General features: G+C 41.1%; 1 protein-coding gene across 1 annotated transcript in view; it reads right to left on the reverse strand.

The window, feature by feature from the left end:
- SCML4 (Scm polycomb group protein like 4) overlaps positions 1–18,787 on the reverse strand; it is a 64,039-nt gene extending 45,252 nt beyond the window's left edge. The window contains exon 1 of the mRNA XM_014781146.2: positions 18,579–18,787. Coding sequence (XP_014636632.1) covers positions 18,579–18,734 — 156 coding nt within the window. The 5' untranslated portion in view covers positions 18,735–18,787. The remainder of the gene's footprint in view (positions 1–18,578) is intronic.
- Positions 18,788–21,026: the final 2,239 nt, after the last annotated feature.

Here is a 21,026-nt window from a genome sequence, read left to right on the forward strand (position 1 = left end):
GGATAGGGGATGGTTCCCAGCCTGAGCCCCTGTGCTTGCTAGAATCTTGTGGACAGGGCCTTCCCCACAGCCACCCAGAGACCGACCCTGAAGCCCTCCTCATTCTCTGAGCTTTCTGCTCACAAAGCTCACTGGATCCTGCTGGAAAAGAGAGCAGGAGCCATTCCTCCAAGGGGCTGACATACTGCTCAGCGTTTATTTCCTACTGTGCAGAATGTCAAAGGCAGTCTGAGTGTGGACATGAGTGCATTCTGTAAGAAACAGCCACCTTGAAGGTCTCACTTGAAATCATAAATGAGGAGCTGAAATTTGCTGTGATGGAATAAGGTGAAGATGACTGGTTGATCATGTCTCTATACCAAGGTTTGATGGACAAGTCTCTAATCTTAACTCTCCAGCCCAAAATAATGAATAAGTTAGTCACTTTACCTCTTCACCACTGACCCATGTCTGGACCCCACTTCAGACCAAATAAGTCAATCTCTGGGAATGAGACCAAGGCATCAGTTTTTAAAGATACTCAGATGATTCCAATACACAGTTAAAGTCGAGGACCACTGCTCAACAACAGTGCTTTTCAACTTTAAGTTGCAATCAATCACCTGGGGGAAGTCTCATTAAAATGCAGATTCTGATTCAGGAGGTCTGGGGTGGGGCCTGAGATTCTGCATTTCTAACAAGCTCCCAGGTGGTACTGATGCTGCTGGTCCATGGACCACACTTTGAGGAGCAAGGGTGTACATTTTGTTGTTAATGTACATGCAGCCCCCGTCCATATCCTAACTTGCTTTCTAGATTTTTAGGATAGAATAATAATAATAGTCATGGAGAAATAGTATTGCTACTGCTAGTTATCCAACCATTCTACATTCATTCGTTCAACAAATATGTACTGAGTGCCTATTGCAGGGCAGACACTCTTCTAGCTGCTGGGATACAATAGAGAACAAAGCAGACAAACATCTTTGCCCTCATGGAACTGGCATTCTATTGGGTGGAAACAGAAAATAAACAGAATAAATAAGTAAATGATACGGTATGTTAGAAGGTGATAAGAGCTGAGGGCGAGCCATGCTGTGGTGGCATCCCATATAAAGTAGAGGAAGATGGGCACGGATGTTAGCCCAGGGCCAGTCTTCCTCAGCAAAAAGAGGAGGATTGGCAGATGTTAGCTCAGGGCTGATCTTCCTCACAAAAAAAAAAGAAAGAAAGAAAGAAAGAAAATAGAGAGGGAAGGGGCAAGGGAAGTGCAATTGAGGAATTGTACTTTAGGTTGAAATTTTAAAATAGGGTGGTTAGGGCATTTCTTGGGTGATATTGCACCAAGATTAGAAGGAAGTGAGAGAGCAAGTCATACCAGTGTCTGTGGGAAGAATATTCCAGTGAGTGAGAATACCAAGCGCAAAGGCCCTGAGGCAGAAGCATGCCTGGAGTGTTTGTGCGATTGTAGGGAGGCCAGAGTGACGCTGGGGAGGTAATAAAGCCACAGGGCTTTGCAGGACACTGTAAGTTCTTTGGCTTTTACTCTTGGCAGAGAAATTACAGGATCTAAACTGACATTTTAACACTCTTTCTGAGTGTTGTGTTGAGAAGAGATGAAAGGGGCAAAAGTGGGAGAACCACCAATGTAGAGTAGATGAGAGATGATGGTAGGTTGGATCAGGGTGAGAGCAGAGGAGGTGATGAGAAGCAGACAGATTCTGGATAGATTTTGAAGGTGAAACCAGCAGGACTTACTGACACTGGATGTGGTGGGCGAGAGAAAGAAAGAAGTCAAAGATGACTCCAAGGGTTTGGGCTAGGAAGGCTGCAGGCAGAGTAAGGCTTTTCTTGGGTGGGTGGGAGGGAGTGAAGAGGGGTAGGAAAGATGTTGAGAAGGCAGGTACAGGGACCGGGCCCGTAGCTTAGCGGGTAAGTGCGCGTGCTCCGCTACTGGCAGCCCAGGTTCGGATCCCTGGCGCACACCGACGCACCACTTCTCCCGCCATGCTGAGGCGCATCCCACACACAGCAACTAGAAGGATGTGCAACTATGACATACAACTATCTACTGGGGTTCTGGGGAGAAAAAGGGGAAAAAAAAGAGGAGGATTGGCAATAGATGTTAGCTTAGGGCCAGTCATCCTCAGCAAAAAGAGGAGGATTGGCATGGATGTTAGCTCAGGGCTGATCTTCCTCACAAAAAAAAAAAAAAGAAGGCAGGTGCACATAGTGGAGTATAGAGTTCTGGGGGAAAGTCTAAATGGAGACATAAATTTAACAATCATCAATATAGAGTTGATATTTAAGACCACGATAATGGATGAAATTATCAGAATTGAGTGTAGATGGAAAAGGAAAGGATTCAAAGATTAAGCTTTGCAAGACTCCAACGCAAAGAGATTGGAAAGATGAGGAGGAACCAGCAAAAGAAACCAGGAAAGAACATCCAATGAGGTAGAAACAAAGCTGGAAGAGTGTGGTGTCATGGGAGCCAAATGGAGAAAGTGTTTCAAGGAGAGAGTGATCAACCATGTCAAATGCTGTGATCAGACAAATGAGACTAGAAGTGGCCATTAGATTTAGCCTCTTTTCAACAAGAGAGGTTGTGGTGCAGTGGGTAGGGTAAGAATCTGATTGGAATAAGCTTAAGAAACAGTGAGAAGAGAGGCATTGGGATCAGGAGTTAAAGTCAACTCTTTCAGGGAGTCTTGCCATAAAGGGGAGCAGAGAATTAGCCATAGCAAGAAGCAAAAGCAGGATCAAAAGATTTTTGCCCCATAATGAGATATCACCTCACACCCATTAGGATGGCTACTATCAAAAAAATCAAAAAGAAAGAAAGAAAATAACAAGTGTTGAGGAGAATGTGGAGAAATTGGAACACTTGTACACTGCTGGTGGGAATAGAAAATGGTGCAGCCATTATGGAAAACATTATGGACGTTCCTCAAAATACTAAAAATAGAATTATCCAGCAATTCCACTTCTGGGTATATATCCAAAAGAATTGAGAGCAGGGTCTCCAAGAGATATTTGTACACTCATGTTCACAGCAGCGTTATTCATAACAGTCATTGTGGAAGCAACCACAAATGTCCATCAACAGATGAATAGATAAACAAAATGTCGTGTATACATACAAGAAAATATTATTCATCCTTAAAATAAGGAAGGAAATTCTGACACATGATACAACATGGATGAAACTTAAGGACATTATGCTAAGTGAAATAAACCAGTCACAGGTAGACGAACACTGTACAATTCCACTTATATGAGGTACCTAGAGTAGCCAAATTCATAGAAACAGTAGAATGGTGGTTGCCAGGGGTTGTGGGTAGGGGAGAATGGATAGTTATAATTCAACGAGTATAGAGTTGCGGTTTTGCAAGGTGAAAAAGTACAGGAGATCGAAGCACAATAAGGTGAATATATTTAACACTACTGAACGGTACACTTAGAAATGGTTGATGGTAAATTTTATGTTATGTATTTTTCACCACAATTAAAAAAAATTTTTAGGATTTTTTCCGTTTTTTTTTTTTTTTTGAGATGGGAGAAATAACGGCATTTTAATGCTGATGGAAATAATCTAGTAGAGGCAAAAACTGGTGATACAAGGCAGTGAGTGGAGAACTGCTGTCCTCAGGACTTTGAGTAGGTAAGAGGGGATGAGATTTAGTGAATAAAGGAGGCTAGTGCCTTAGAGAGAAATGCAGACCTTTCATCTACTGCATTAGGAAGGAAGGCGGACTATAAGAGTCTGGATGCTGGGGTGGGTGGATGTGGGGGTGGCAGCTTACAGGTCTCTTCTGATGATGTCTACTTTCTCAGTGATGCAGGAAGCTGAGTGTGTGGATGGAGGAGGAGGGCGTGTTAATGAACTGTGAGGGTGGGAGAAGTGGGGGAATGGAGTGTGGCTGCTGAGCCACATTGAGAGCACAGTGAGATGTGTGGAAATGAATTTAAAATGAGACGAGTCGAAAGTGAGCACATTGGCTGCACAGGGCTATATGGGTGCAGAATCTGGGGCTCTTGAGAGAGATCCTGTATTAATTAATCAGAAGCTACAATTAACAATAGAGATTTCACCTTATTCTGAGTTTAGCATTTGAAAAATTAAAGAGCCCATCACGTAGCAATACACTGCTAAATATTATAAAAATAATTTAAAGGAAATCTTAGTGGTGAGGAGTAGATCAGAAACATGCTGTGACTGTCACCATGACTTTGGTATGGTTCCCTCATCTGCCAAGTGTGACGAGGGCAGTGTCCTGCCCTGTTCTCCCAGATCATGCACAAGGGTCCCCCTGATGGTCTTTCTAGGAATGATATGCTGCTCTGCACAGCTTGTGATGGAGAGGCTGGTAGTCACCATCCCTCAGGACTCTGGGCATCAGGCTGTGAGAGAGCCTTGGCTGAATCCTCCTTTACAGGTTTAAAGCCCTCTGACTCCCAACATACAGACAACAACGTTGGTGGGGAAAAAAAACAGAATTGGCAAGTTGTCATTTTTTCCCCTGTGGTCTTTAAGTAAATCACACAAAGATCCTTGTGATCCTTCCCTCAAAGATGATGATGATGATGATGATGATGATGATGATGATGATGACGACGACGACGATGATGATGGCAGCTAAGACTTAGATACTCAGGCACTGTTGCTGTTCATGTAAACCTCATAATGATGCTGACATCTAACACTTGCTCACTATTTTAATACTTATTAGAGAGGGATCTGTCCCTTAAGCCCACCTCAAATGAAATAATGTAATTGTCTGTTACTTCTGCCTATCATTTCTGCCTTGGTGAAGCATTTAAAGGGATTAGAATAAGTCAGCTGGCTGCAGGGAAAACCTTCTGCATCCATCCAACCTCTAAAACTACTGGGACTTTTGAACAAAGAAGAAATCTCATGCAGCTATGGGTGGTATATGACTTTTAAAAAATATTCTTTTGGTAAGAGAATAAATCGTCAGTAGAAATACCCTTTGACTTAGCATTCTGAAATTTCTATCTCGTTGCTTAATATAAAGAATAAAAATAACCTAGCCTAGAAAAGGGAGTCACCCACGATTTTAGAAAGGTCCTAAAATAGATATGAGCCCAATGGCTGGGAATGTCCCTTTGGTGTGATGTGGGGCCCAGTCTGTCAGTGCCTCTCCCATGTGTGGATGAGGAGCTCCCTGTGTGCCCCAACCTATCTGAGCTGTTCTCTGGCAGGGCATTTGACTTTTTTGTTGCTGTTTTTTTTTTTTAATTGTTTGTTTTGTTTTGTTTTTTAAATGGACAAAATAAAACAGAATGCTCCTATCTTGCTTTCTAACACTATTCTCCGATAAAAGGAAGCAATGGTCCTTGGAGAAATGGCTAATTCGAGGACTAGGCAAGGAAATATTAAGATGAGCTTGGAGCATCTTGTTGTGCCAGAAAGTGAGAAAGTACTAACTAAACACACACACACACACACAATTGTGGGGGTAGGTCATAGGGACACAGGAGCCAATTGAAAGAGCTTCCAATGGCCAAATCTGGGGCAATATGAGCAACAAATGAAGAATCTAGTAATGGATATACAATAAATATCCACGGCTCTGTACTGACACAAAATGAGTGATTGACTAAGTAAATACATGGACTAAAACAGACAAATCTCCTATGCATAAAAATTCCAAATAATTTATTTTGGAGCATAACTCTCCATTCCTTAAGTATGGGCTGCACAGAATGACTTCCTTCCAAAGAGGGCAGTATGGAAACAGGTAAAGAAGTAACCTTACATTGGAGAAACTTGACAAACAGCACCCCAGCCACGTGATCAAGGTCACCATCCACAGTGACAAGCCACATCAACAGTACATGACCTTGATATGATGTAATGGGGATGGCACCTTACCTCTGGGATCTTCTTCCTAAATACCCATAACCCTAGTCTAATCATGAGAAAAACATCAGACAGACCCAAATTGCAGCAAATTTTACAAAATACTTGACAAATACTCCTCAAAACTACCGATGTCGTCAAAACCAAGAAAAGTCTAAGAAAATTTCACAGCCCAGAGGAGCCTAAGGAGACATGACAACTAAATGTAATGTGGTTTCCTGGATGGATCCTGGAACAGAATACAGAAAAACTAATGAACCTGAATAAAATATGGACATTATTTAATCATAATGTATTACTATTGGTTCACTAGTTGTGCAACGTACCATAGTAGTAGGGGAAATTAGGTGCTGGGTCTGTGAGAACTCTCTGTTCTACCTTTGCAACTCTTCTGCAAATCTAAAACTATTCTAAAATATAGTTTATTTTTAAAATATTGAAAACAGGACCAGGCAGAATAAGCTGGGTAAAATGGAGAAGGAGGGAGGAGAGGCCTCTTTCTTGGCAGCATAAGACTGGAAGAACATTTGCTGCCCGGGATGCCTTGCTCGACATACAGGAGCTAATCCTTGGCCTTCAAAGCCAATGACTTTGTACGGATGCTGGCAAAGTTGGCACCTTTACCTGAAATTCAAAACCTCAATCAAGTGGGCGTGGCGACTCCTCTTCCAGGGCATGGTTGCCAACGGTGGCTGGAGGGGCTGTGCTTTGCCTTGTTAAAGTACCATGGAGGGATGAAGCAGAAGAGCAAAGAAATGGTCCCTGCCAGCTGGAGTCTCAACCAAAGGGGGCTGGGGAATCTGGGATCAGCTCATCTTTTTTTCCGTTTACAGATCCAAAATGAGGGCCTGGAGAGTTTCTTGCTCCAGCTGTCTTTCAGGGGAAATGTCTTCTCTAAGACATTTGCTAGAGAATCACTGAAAAGAGTTGTTTGCAAACTGAGATGTGTGGCCAGTGGACACTAAAGGAGTAGGGGTCAGTTGATGTAAAATTCAAATATTTTCTAGAAATATGAAAGTGTGTCAGAAACAGAAGTACTAACTAAACAGTGTTTGATAGATTGACAGCAAGAGGTTGGTAATGGGAGGTAGAGAATGTGGTTGGGGGAGCATGAAGATGTGTGGAGGCTGCCTGCACATTAGCAGAGGATGAACCAACAAAGCAAAATTTAAAAATAAGTTTGGGGTGGCAGTGGGCACATTCAACGGAACACTAACTTTTGGATCTGTGTTCAAAGTCCAGCTCAGCCACTCACTAACTCTGTCCTAAGTCTCATCACTTATGAACCCACCTTTCCTCATCTGTAAGGTAAGGCTAAAAATACCTCCTCACAGGGATGTGGAAAGAATTAAGCGTAAACATTTGGTATAGGGCTAACGCACAGTGAGAAGTCAATAAATGTTTATTATCATTATCGCTGTTAGTACTATTACTGTTATTATTAGAAATTCCAGAAATGCAAATGAGTTCCAAGTTTCTTGTTCATTTTGCCGTGGCTGGAGGGGGAAATTGCCCATCTTTTCTAGGACCCATCTGCATTTTCTCCACTTATCACTTGGGATCACATCTTCACAAATCTTTGCAAACCTACCCTCCTAATTCCTACCTCGCAGATGATCCCCTCTGAGAAACATGCTCCCAGTGCATCTTGCAATGGCCGCTAGGTGTTGCTTAAGCAGGAGCTGCCTTTGCCAAGTTGAATCATTTAAGCTAAGTCTAAAAAGGAAAAAAATCATTCATTCCATCAGGTGGTCATTTATTCAACAAATATTTACTGAGTACCTACTGTGTGCCAGGAACTGTTCTAGGTGCTGAAGATGCAGCTGTGAATGGGCGAGATAAGGTCTGTTCGCAGTGAGCTAATATTGTAGTAGAAGCAGACAAATAACGCACAACAAAAATGTCAAATTGTGATAAGTACTACTCCCAAAAGTAAAATATGGTGATATGATGAAAATGGACCATGTCACCAGGGTAGGCCTATAAGGAGGTGATGTTTATATCAAGATCTGAATGGCAAGAGGGAGTCTGTGGTGACTGGGAAAAGAACTTTCCAGGCAGACAGAGTGGCCAGTGTAAACCTTCTAAAGCTTGGCTTCTTCAAGGAACCAGGAAGTCATGGTGGCTGGAATTGTGGGCCAGAGGTAAAATGAGGCAAGATGAGGTTAGCTAGGTGGTCAGGGCCTGATCATGTTTTGTAGATTGAATTGTGCCCCCCCCACCAAAAGATATGTTCAAGTCCTAACCCTGGGTACCTGGGAACGCGAGTTCATTTGGAATTAGGGTCTTTCAGACGTAATCAAGTTAAGATGAAGCTGTACTGGATTAGGGTGGGCCCTAAAGCCAATGGCGGGTGTCCTTATAAGAGGGAAATTTGACACAGACACAGACAAACAGGGAGAACACCATGTGACAATGGAGGCAGAGATTGGAGTGCTGTGTCTACAGCCAAGGAACACCAAGGATTGTCGGCAACCACCAGAAGCTAGGTAGAGTCAAGGAAGGATCCTCCCCTAGAGGCTTCAGGGAGAGCATGACCATGCCAACACCTTGATTCCAGACTTCTATCCTCCAGAATTGTTGTTTTAAGCCACCCAATTTGTGGTACTTTGTTACAGCCATCCTAGTAAACAAGTACTGTTAGGTTACAAGTTTGGATTTTATTCTAAGAGTTATGGAAATAATTAGAGGATTTTAAGCAAGGGAAGATACAACCCAGTTTTTGTTTTATAAAGATAAATATGGCTGCTGTGGAGAGAAAGGATGAGGGGAAGCAAAGTGGAGAAAAGAACGCTAGTAAGGAGGTTATCAATGGTCCCGGGAGAGACACTAGTGGCTGAACTAGGCTGGAAAGAATGAGGCAGAAAGAACTGGTTGGATTCAGGATGTACTTTGGATAAGGAATTAAGGTGATGGGTGAGAGAAAGTGCAAAATCAAGGATAGCTTCTAGATTTATTCAAATAAACTTTGTTTTGATAGTATATTTTTACTACATTAGTTTTAAAATATTCGCATTTTGTTTGTTACTGGTTTAGTTAACTTTGGGGGAGCAATAACACTGGCTCTGTCTCTAAGTTTCAAAACATTCCTCTTCTAATACTCAGGCCATAAACCTTCAGAACGGGACAGGTAAATTTCTGTGCAGAACTTGTGGGAGAGGACATGAGGAGAAGGAAAGCATCAACATTTCCTCCTCCGGGAAATGGATGCTGAGAACTGGCATGATTTCAGTCGTCAACTACACATTGCTCGACACACTGCAGGGGAGTGGCAAGAACACTGGGCTCAGAGACAAGACTAGGGTTTTAATCCTGGTTCTGCCACCAACACACATGGGACTCTGAGCAACTCACTCAATGCTTCTGAGCTTCATCTTCCAAAGCCATTAAATGGGGTAGAGTTGTGGTTTCTAAGTTCTCTTCCAACTCATGATTGTGTATGTATCTTGCATTAGACTACCATTCATGAAAACATCAAAGAATTTGAGACAAAACCAGCCTGAGTACCATATTTTAAATGTTGGTTAGAAGAAATGTGGCATCTACATATGTATGGTGACAGATAAAAATTAGACTATTGGTGGTGAGCATGATGCAGTCTATACAGAAACTGATAATAATGTACACCTGAAATTTTAAAAAAGAAGAAGAAGAGATGTGGCATCTTAAATTTTTTGGAGCTCTGTTTCTGGGAATATAGAAAACTAGGTTATTTGGATCAATGGAAAACAACAATGAATAATGGATAAAATGTAAGATTAGGTAAAGTCCAGAGTAGCTGACAATGTATAAAGAATAATCAGGTCAAAATATAGGTGAAATCTAGACCTTGGGAATTGCTATGGAGCCCAGGGCTCACCCAAAGGGCTAAAACCTCAGAGTAAGTGTGAACCAGCTGTAAATTTGTTCTGCCCCACCCCCACCCACATCTGACTATAAGGAAAGTTGCCTTGACACGGGAGGGCTGGGGAGGCGGGGGCAGAGTGAAGAATCCCTGAGAAGATGTTGCTACAAACCAGACCTCACACAGATTAGCAACCCAAATTCACAGAACTTGGGTGATCAAGAAAACTTCAGGCTGTGAATTTAGTTTAAAAATTACCCAATCTGGCAGTCCCCCCAGATGCCTGGAAAAGCAAACACAAATCATCCATGGAGAAAGGTCTCAAAGAAGTCCCATAATAATTTTTCAAAGTCAATGAATAACACAGCCCAAAATACCCAAACACACAAAGAAGCAAGGAACCAAAGCAAGAATGAGCAATAAAAACACACAGCAATAAAACCCCACAAATACTCAAGATAATGCAATCTTCAACACACAGACAACTGTGATACTACATATAAAGATATAAAAGACAAACTTGAAAATATCTCTGGAGAACAGAAAACTATAAAAAATAGCATAGCAAATTTGAAAAAAACCAAATTTAACTTCTATAGAGGAAAAATACAGTAACAAATTAAAAATTAAATGGACAGATTTAACAATGTATTAAATATAGCTAAAGAGAGAATTAGTGAGCTGGAAGAGATGTCAGAAGAAATTATCCAAAAAGTAGCATAGAAACAAGTAGATGAAAACTATGGAGGAGAGGTTAAAAGACATAGTGAATATGATAAGTTCTAACAGTAGAGTTCCAGAAGGAAATGTTATAGAGAATGGAACAGAGGCTATATTTGAAAGGATAATGGCTGAGAATTTTCCAGAGCTGATGAAAGATTCTGATCCACAGATTCAGGAAGCCCAATAAATTTGAAATAGGATGAATAAAAAAGAAATCCCCAGGTAGACATAGCAGAGTAAAATTGTAGAACACCAAAGACAAAGACAAAAGTCTTAAAATTAGTTTAAAAATGCAAAGCCTTCCAGGGTCACTCAAATAAGCTAGATAGACAGCTGAGTTCTTTACAATAATGGACACGAGAAGACAAATGGAAGAATATCTTCAATGTGCTGCAAGGAAATAACTGACAACCTAGAATTCTGCACTGAGAAAAAAATTTTTTTTTCCAAAAATGAGGGTAATATAAAGATAATTCCAGAAAACAAAAGGTAAGAGAATAGGGGACCTATATTAAAGAAACTTCTAAAAGATGTACTTCGGGAAACTGGAAAGTGACCCCGGGTGGAAGGTCTGATATGCAAAAAGCAATGAAGAATAAAGTGCTAAACAAGCAGGTGAATCTAAATGCAAATGACTCTATAAAACAATAGTAATTATGTCTTGAGGGATTAAAAAAGCAAAAAAGAATTAAAATGTGTGACAAAAATATTATACAGGTGGAGAGATAAATGGAGTTAAAATGTCCCAAGGTCCTGTATCACCTAGGAAGAAGTAAAGGTGAGGTTGACTTTAGAAACCTAGTAGGTAAGCATGCCGTAATTTCCAGAACAATCAGTAATACAATAGAAAACAGAGTGCTTAACTTTTAATGATCAGAAAAGAAAAAATTAAATAATGAAAAATAATCCAAAAGAAGGCAGGAAAGACAGGTAGGAAAAACCTAGAATGAGTGGGACAAACAGAACACACAAGATAAGATAGACTTAAACCCAAGTAATTTCTTTAAACATAAATGGACTAAACGCCTCTTTAAAAGACAAAGATTATTGTACTGGATGCTGTGGATTGAAATGTGTCCCCCCAAAAGATGTTGAAGTCCTAACCCCTAGTACTTGTGAGTGTGACCTCATGTGGAAATAGGGTCTTTGCAGATGACCAAGTTAGGATGAGGTCATTAGGATGGGACCTAATCCAATATGACTGTGTCCATAAAAAAGGGGAAATTTGGACACAGAAACAGACACTACAGAGGAAAGACAATGTGAAGACACAAGGAGAATGCCATCTACAAGCCAAGAAACTCCTGAGGCCACCAGAAGCTAGGAGAGAGGCCTGGAACCCATCCTCCCTCACAACCCTCAGAAGGAACCAGTCCAGCCAAGAATTTGATCTCAGATTTCTAGCCTCCAGAACCGTGAGACAATAAATTCCTACTGTTTGAGGCACTCAGTTTGTTGTATTTTGTTACAGCAGCCCTAGGAAACTAATATACTAGATTTTTTTTTTTTTTTTTGGAATCATGTTCTCCCTCCCTTCCTTCCTGCCCCCCCGTATTTGAGAAGGATCACTTTGTCCATAGCTTTCCTTGGGGGCACATTCCTCCTTTAGACTAGCACTCTTTCTTCATACAAAACTCCTTCAGGTTCTGAGGAGATGCTGTGGGGAGCAGAGTTACAGGAAATTGAATACCTCACCGTGTTTAACCCCGGACTTTAGTCTAAAAACTTGCCTGTTGGAAATGCAAATCAGCTCCGACAACAAGTTTGTAGCCAATGACCTAATTCCATTCCTAGGAGTCAGGCTGTTTCTGGATCTACCCATACCCTTTTCTCCCTGCACTTGCAGGAGAGATTAAACACCCAAGGGATGGAGGGGCCAGTATCCTTTGGCCTTGAGGCCTGCTTCAGCAACATGCTCCTCAGTCAAATCTGGGATCCTAGTTAAACCACCTTTGCACTAAAAGTTCCCTAGGAAAACAAAATTACCCTAATACAATATACTGCCTGCATCACAATGAAGACAGAAGCGGGTGCTTGGAGGTGGGAGGGGAATGGTCCAGCTCTCTTGTGCCTTTCAGAGTTGCAAATGGGGTGGGAATTTCTCCCACCAACTCTGTGTTGGGTTCAGATTCTCCTCTGGGCCCAGAAAGGCACTGAAACTGGTGAAGTGCAGCCAGGGAGGAATAGGGGGCTGCTTTGCCAGGGGTGAGGAAGAATGGCTTAATTTCCTCCCGATGGAGGGAAGCCAAGAGAGGAGAAAATGAAGCCAGTATTCCACGGGTACCAGGAGGGAGAAGGAAGAAAAAGGAAAACAAAAACGTCATCACTGGATAAAGTGGAATTCAGAAAAACAGATCTGGCCCTGAGAATTATTTAATGGAATGCTGTCCACTATGCCCTCTGACCCCAATAATCTTTAGGAGAGACCACACATTTCAAGGAATGCTTGGTGTGGTTGGATCTCTTACAGAACCTGGTGAGGGGGCCAAGTTCTGTGCATCAGCAGGCATGGGGTCAGCCCTGCAGATGAGAGAGGGGACATGGGACAACCGATTACAGGCATCCTGTGCATCGCAGAACTCAGAGAAGTGGGGAGCTGGAACTGACTGATATTGGTCCACAAGGGATGATTGTTAAATTTTCAGGAATATTGCAAGTTGTTTGTTAAACAGAATGATTATTAAAAATTAAAGTATGTACACTTACAGAGTATTAATTAAATAAAATACGTGTAAAACAAAGGTAACAGATACTCAAAACTCATCACTTTCTAGTTATTTTGCTATTGCATCTGTGCGGAAATACAGACGCAAGAACGTGCTGCTGCACATTTTGTCCCAACTCCATGTTCGGGGCATCACATTGGTGAAATTGACCATGTTGGGAATATTTACACCTTGAAAATTGGCAAATGCTACAAGTTAGGGCTGGATTTACTATTTTGTTGATCTATAGATTTAAGAAAGTGATGGGGAAAAATGTTAAAAACACAAATTAAACTTAAAAGTTTGTCTTGTCTGTAGCCCTTACACGGTGAATAGCATAAAAAGTGGAAATATTTTTTTGTTTTCACAAAATATTATCCAATTCAGCAAAGAAGTCAATCACATCCTTGACAAATGAGCAAAGGTCTAACATACAACTTCACTGTTTACATTTCCCTTACTTCTTAACACAAGCAAAAATATCAACTAACATTCATGCCGGAGTTATACGCAGAATGCTGTTGGGAAACATTTACCAGCATACCACTGCCCCAGACCCGCTGCTGAGCCTCAACCTTGACCCCTGCTCCAGCCCTGAGGTGGGGGTGGGGCAACAGAGGACTGCAAGAGAGACAGTCCCTACCCTACGTGCCACACATTGTTCAGCCCGAGGGAATGGCCCCTGCCTTGTGCCTGTGTAATCAATTTCCCCCACGGGGCACAGGTGGCTCTCCATACCTACCAATAGTAAGGGGGGGCCTTGAAAATGGCACAGGAAGGGTTATTAGATGCCCATTCTTCCCTCACATACTATTAAGCTTCATTTGGTGTTTATAAATCTGACTCGAAGGCAATACAAGATCTAGATAATCAAAGACGCATTGAAGCCAATTCAACAGTTCTAATGAAAACATATTTTAGAAAGAGGTTTTAAACAAATGTTGAAACAAACAAACAAAATCCTTTCTACTTAAGTTTGAACATTCTCTTCATTGAGATTTTTGTGAACTTGACTTCCTTATTACACAATGCCAAGAACATACACTTTTTGGGGGGAAGGAAAGGATGACAGTAAGAAAGAGGGAACAAAATAAAATGTTTCATTTACCCCAGTTTATTAGAGAATTACTTTCTTTATAAAGTGAATTTTCCAGTTAACAGAAGACTGTCCTTTAAGTACTTAGCAGAGACTGTTGGTTGTTCTGAAATATCCACGCTCCCTTCTTCCTTTGTTAGTGGAATCCCTGAATTTTAACTGATTACCTGGTTACTCAACACTACATTTTCCTGCCTCCCTTGGAGTTAAGTGTGGCCAAGTGACCAAGTTCCAGCCAGTGAGATGCAAGAGAAAGGGGTGTGTGCAACTTTAAGGGTTGGGTCCTTAAAGGGAAAGATGTGCCTTCCACTATCTCTGTCCCCAATCTGCTGGCTGGACTAGTGGGATAGTGGAAACTGGAGGAGCCATTTTAGAGCATGAGGTACAGACTTTGTGTTAAGATAGCAGAGCAACAATATAGACGGAGCCTGGGTCCCCAACACCATGGAGCCATTGTGTCAGCCCCAGATGGGCTTCTCAGACTTTAATACGAGAGAGAAATTAGTTTCTATCTTCTTTAAGCCACTGTTACTTGGCCTTTGTTACAGCAGCTGAATTTGTATCCTGAATGATACAATGACTAACATTTTAGAACATTTTAACCACTTGTTTTTAATATTTCAGGGATGATACTCTTTCTAGAATATGTTACACTTTTCTTAGCTCATTAAATGGAGCAGACAGAACATAATTTACTCTTTTTTGAATCAAGAAGCAGAACTACTACTCTGAACAATAATACAAAGAGATTGCCAGGGTGTAGAGTGCTGCTGGCCCAAAACTAAGTGGCTTCAGGCTCTGGGGCTTGGTCAATTCATGCCTAATTCCTGCAATTTTCTTGACTGCCTTCACTATCAAACTATCAAGGATCAGATAAGAAAATATATATAAAGTGCTTAGGCCTGGGCCCATTTATTGAGAAATGCTCAATAAATGTTATGTATGACTATTATTGCTGTTAGCATTGATTATTATTATTATGTATTGGGGACAAATGACTATTTTAAAAATCCAGCACTTTTTTCTTCCTGCTTAAATAAAGACATGGAAACTGGAAATCCCACTATTTGAAGACATTATAATCAGCTGAGTCTGTAGAATGGAAGCTAGGGTTTCTCTTCGGTGCAGACCCTCTCTCTTTATCTCTTTAAACAGGCCTCAGTGGTCTTTTTAGTCATGAAATGTAAGGAAAATCCATCTGTTGACCTCTGAACAAGGACCTAAACCAATAGCAGATGCTTCAAACTGAGACATACGTGTTCTGTTTGATAATGAAGAAGGCTGTTTTCATGGCAGAGTATGGCTCTTCAGAGAAAATATGATGTTAAGAGGTTTTGCTTCGTTTGACTGGGGCGAGAAGGGGGCAGCAGGCCATAAAATGATGCTCTCACAGCAGTGAGCACGCCCCAGCAATGTGGCTGCAGGCCAGGGCCGAGAGAGAGATGGCCAGACGGGCCCTGGAAGGAGGCGTGACCTGTGACGCTGGAGCACTGACATCTAACTGACTCTTTTCTGCTTGTAATTCACTCTGTTATTCTCAAGACTCAGAGAAGGGGTCAAATGTCACAGCCTATGTTAGCTGTGCTTGGGTCTTTAAGGGAGAGGCTTGTGCCCATACTTGGACCAGAGGGAGCTTCCACATGCACAGGGGTGATTGACAGAGCAGCTTGGGACGGCACCAGGTAAGAAGCGACAAATGTCAACCAGCATAGACCTGTGATACAGTCGGCACAGCCAGGGGACCTCAGAATCTCCTGGGAAAGAGCCTGCCAAAGGCTCAAACGTCTATCATTTTATTATGATAATACTGTTAGTACAAATATATCATAATAACATCATTATTGACATAACAAAATTATGTCATTTATTATTTTATAATATTGATATTACTGTATATTTTATTATTGTATATTATTAATATAATGTCATATAATTATAACAATAATTATTGTTATCCTCTCGGTGTCCAGCCGTGTGTGCAGTCTTCTCTCCCATAATATCTTCCCCTTCAAATCTAAGGCTTTTAACAGCTATAATCAAGCTTGTAAGAAATGCGTCTGCAATAAAGGTAAATAGACTCTGAGGGAGGGCTTGGAAGCATTTGCTTAGTAATAAAATACAAGATCATTGAGAGTAGACCAAGTAATATCTTATTTCGCTTGCTCAGGATTTTTTTTTAACAACTTCTGTCTCCCCAACTGTGTCCTAGATAGTTAAAACTGCCAAATTAGTGACCATTTGGTAAATGGAATGAAACTGTACAGTTTCCTTGCCGGCTTCTCCACCATTAAAACCCTTTCATTAATGGTAAAATGGGGCTTCAGGGTCTAAGAAATTGTCAAAATAAAACTGGAGAGACTTAATAGGTTGCCAACTTTGTTTTGGCAAGTAAGAACATTTTTTTAAATTACCAAATCCTGACCATATACAACATTTAAGAAAATAAAATAAACTTTCACACCAAAATAGTAGGAAGCAGATATTTCCAAGTAAATGATGATCTTTTAAGTGGAATCATTTTAGCTCTATGAAGACTGTTCTTATTTTTCTCATGTCATCGTGAGTGGGTGGGAATTTCATGCAGACTGGCACCTGGCTTGGAGCCGTTCTTCTGGAATGCTAAGCCCATGATTGGGGAGCTGTCTGGGAGCTGCTGGCCTGAAACAATTCCCACACATTTCCCAAAATATATGGGAAGTGGACTCAAGGAAGAGCTGTGTTGTCCCCAGAAAAGAAACCCTGTGAGCCATGGGCGTAAGACCAGCCTGCTTTGCGCAGAGCCTGTGTTGTCAACTAACCACCCTGAAGCTTTCTTCCTGCCTGAGGTGTCTCTGGGTGTTAGGAGCACTGAAACCGCCCTTTTTAGGAGACAGGAAAATTGCAATGTCGGGTTCAGTCCATGCAGTGAATTTCCATTTTTCCTGGCCCCAGAAATGCTATGTCTGTTGGTAATTTTCATTCTTGGGTCACAGCTCCCTGGGGAGCAGGAGAAAGCCAAATAGGAGAGGGCAGTTTTCAGCCTGTTTCTTCAGATCCTGGATTTGCTCCCTGGCTCTATAAACAGAAGGGCTGCCCTGCTCCAGCCTTCCAGATTCAACTCCCAGACTCCGGCAACTGCACAGGTAGCTGAGCCGGGAGACCTGCCCTGTGCCAGCTTCAGAGACACAATTCTGAGGCTGCTGTGCCCATGAGAAAAAGGAGGCTCTCTTTGTTAGAAAAATAACCTGTGACAGAGGACTTAACCTCCGGAGATGGCTGAGTAAAAGGTTCTTTTACCAAAACCAATGACCCCCAAATAACTTTGAGTCACCTTCCTCCAACCTACCATTTTTATTTTCCAGCCGTTGGAAGAATTATGGAAAACCAAAGGGATAAAGGTTGAATTCATTACCAATTTTTCTGGAAGCTTTGTCTTTCTGCTGACCTGAAATAATTTCCATACGTTTTCCTAAATATATGGGAGTTAATTGCCAATTTGCATTTTGGTTTGAGTATTCAGATCTCAAGATGGAAACATAAGCTCTTTATTTCCAGAAAAATAAGTGAAAGAAAACTTCTGTAGCTCATTTTCTAATGCTCGAAAGGCTTGTGGAAAACAAGGTCAATATTCTTTCTTCTCTAGTAGCCTCTTCAAAACCATCTGAGAGGAGAAGCTCTCCCTTGGGTTTGGGTTGCTTTATATGTTTGCAGTTACTTCAGAGAATTTATTATCCACCCCTCAGCCTCTCCAAATCATTAATTCTTAAAAGAGTCACAGGATTTAAATTTTGCCTGATATGCCTCCTTGTAGCCAAACTTGACGTCAGCATCTTTTATGAGCAGGAAACTATGAATTAACACCCTGAATTTTCATGAGTCCCCTTGTTAAGGTTTTGTTTGGGAAAACTTTAACACCAGCCTGCTCGCATTATTAATTTAAATGTCTCAGGAACATCATCTGCTTCTACCGAAATAAAAGACTTATGAGTTCTGGAAAGTGGCTTTGAGAGCCGCCCTAGTAGGCACAGTCAGGGGAAAGCTCAATGTCTGAAACACTAATTTAGATGCGAGGCTTAATAATGTGTGTTTAGCTATGACCTTAAAATCTGCTCGCCTTACAACTTTCCCCATCTGGTGTAATTTGCTTTCTCCACTTGTAAAAACGCACACGACCGAGACAGCATGCATTGTGTGCCATGTTGCAACAATGAGGCCTCGTCCGTCACATGCTCCATTGAGAGAAACTTATTCATCCTGTCTTTACCCAGCTCCCAACCTTTCATCACATTGTGCAGTGGAGTTCTGCCCAAACACCCATGCCCCAGCCCAACACCACTTTGGAGAAACGAGATGATGGAGCCGTACCTTGTACCCGGGTTTCCGCCCTCTTTTCTTTGGGATCTTCACTGCTGGTAAAGAACCAGCTGAAGCAGAATAAAGGTTATGAACTGCCATCTTCATAGGTGTTGAGTGAAGTGGGGGTCGGCCTCGCTTCCTCCCCGGGATCCTCTGAGACTGCATGTCTGCTGGTGCCAGTCTTACAGAAGGAAGTGACAAATCGCTCACAGGCAGAAGAGGTGCTAAGAATTAGTCCAGACACAAAGCAAAACAAAAACAGAAGTGTTTGTTTGGTTTGCAAGGCAAACATGGATCTGGTTTGGTGATTTTGGCCATACCGACCCCTTATTGAAGAAGACCAAATATGAGCGAGCCAGGCACCACTAGGAGCTTTTATGCTGCTGTTGGCCTCCTGGTATAATTTCAAGGATAATGAATTTCTATGAGGCTATGGTGAAAGTGGGGAAGATACTGGCTACGTGGACAGGACACTAGATCCCCAGCTCCACACACAACAGATAGTGTCACCAGCAACAAGACAACTTTATCTATCTGTGTCCCAGTTAGTTCAACTTTGAACTAATATAATAATAACATTTAACACAACCATTCATATTCACTCCTATCCCTTTGGTTGGGTTATAAATTGTTATGACCTTTTTATTTTCCCCTTGAAAGAAATTTAACAGTACAAATAAATTGTATTAAAGTTGATTATGTCCCTCCGTCAAAATGTGGACAGAGATTTGCATACAGAGATGTTCATTTAACGTGGTTCAAAATTGCAAAAATAAAATGGATACAGCCCAAATAACAAGCAATAGGAGAATAGTTAATATATCTGCAGAATAAAACAATCAACTGGTTAAAAGCCCTTAACAATACTCTTTTAATAACATGAGAATAAGTGAAAAAGCATCACACAAATTGCACATGAAAATTATCTCAACTATGCAAAAATTTGTAGGGTGAAAAAGTAGAAGGAAACGTGCTAAAATGCCACCAATGGCAAAGGTGGTGGGACGCTGGGTAATTGTTCACCATGTATAAATCCTTTCCCCCAAGCAAAAACTATATTATTCCCCACATACTATAATATCTTAGCATTATAAATACTAATAATAAGGTTCTCAGGTGGAGCTGCCTAAATCTTGCAGCAAGAGGTCATTGATCAGCCCCAAACCAGAGAACATAGCAGTACCATGAGCTCAGGGGTCAGATTTCCTGGAATGTTCACGAATGTGACAAGTGGGCAGAACTTTAGACTTTAATTCGGGGTGATGTTAGGTGATAAAATTCGTTTCTGAGGATTAGCGGTACCTAACAGTGGAAATGAGAGGCTCTTGCTCGAAAGGCTGCAGAAAGAGTTGGGAAAGACAACAGAAGCAGTCCCTCCACCCTGGTCTGGGAAGCACTGCAGGGACTAGATTGCTTTGCTCAGGAAGGAAAATATCAAATAGTATAAATTCTTAAAAACATGACAGGGGAAATTTTGGGCATCCTCTATAGATGTAAGATCACTTGGTTAATTTTCTGAATATTAACAGTACTCTATCAATAATCTTGATTGTTCTTGGAAATATCATACCTAGTAAATAGAATTTTAAAGCATAAATTTATTTACTGACTGAATTGTTAAATATCTCAGATATATGGACAAGCTGTTGAGGATATCAATTTTCCCTGTTTTTGCCAGTTTGAGAAAAATACTATATCTCACTGATTCTAAGATGCATATTCTTTCACACATGAACATCTCTGAAATCAGGATGCACGCTACAGCACTGTAAACATGTCAGAATTCCATAGGGACCATTTTTCCTTTATTAGTGGTACATGAAATAATGGTGTGTGATATAATCAAAGACATCTCAGAGTCAAGGAATTATGATCAACGAAGATAAACCCATCAACTTGTAAACAAAGAACATCATCCTATCTCTAGACTTAGTGTCTGTACTCCACAGTGCCGACAAATATTCAAAATATTCATTTTCAAAAAAGAGGCTTCCAAAAACATTGAAAAACCACAAAAATTTATTCAATAGCATTTTTTTGCTATGTGAAACTTGGTCTGAGTCCCATTTTGAACTATCATGATCAAGTTTCTGCTTCTTCTTTATTAGTTATTCTTTAGAGACTTGGAAACAGGAATTTTTCCTAGTCTAGAACATGTTTCTCTGTCTTTCTACTTTGCCTCTGCTGAGGAGGTCAGTAACATATCCGCTAATACTAAGATCAAAAGTCAACAAGAGAAAACCCATGATCAGAGAAGGCATTGAATCTCTTTTCTCTCATGGCAATGGGGATCCTCTTGGAGGGTCAATTGGCTGCATTCCTTTGCTGGTTGGTTGGGATACTCTGCTAACTGAGATACTCCTTCACAAAACTCTTCTTGTTGAATAGGTTTTCAACAGGGAAGAGTTGAAAAGTTGTAAAGGGAAGGTAATAAATTAATTAGCACATTATCTGAAG

Source organism: Ceratotherium simum, chromosome 19 (genome assembly GCF_057802395.1).
Source record: "Ceratotherium simum simum isolate JZ-2026a chromosome 19, ASM5780239v1, whole genome shotgun sequence".
NCBI classification, from domain to species: domain Eukaryota; kingdom Metazoa; phylum Chordata; class Mammalia; order Perissodactyla; family Rhinocerotidae; genus Ceratotherium; species Ceratotherium simum.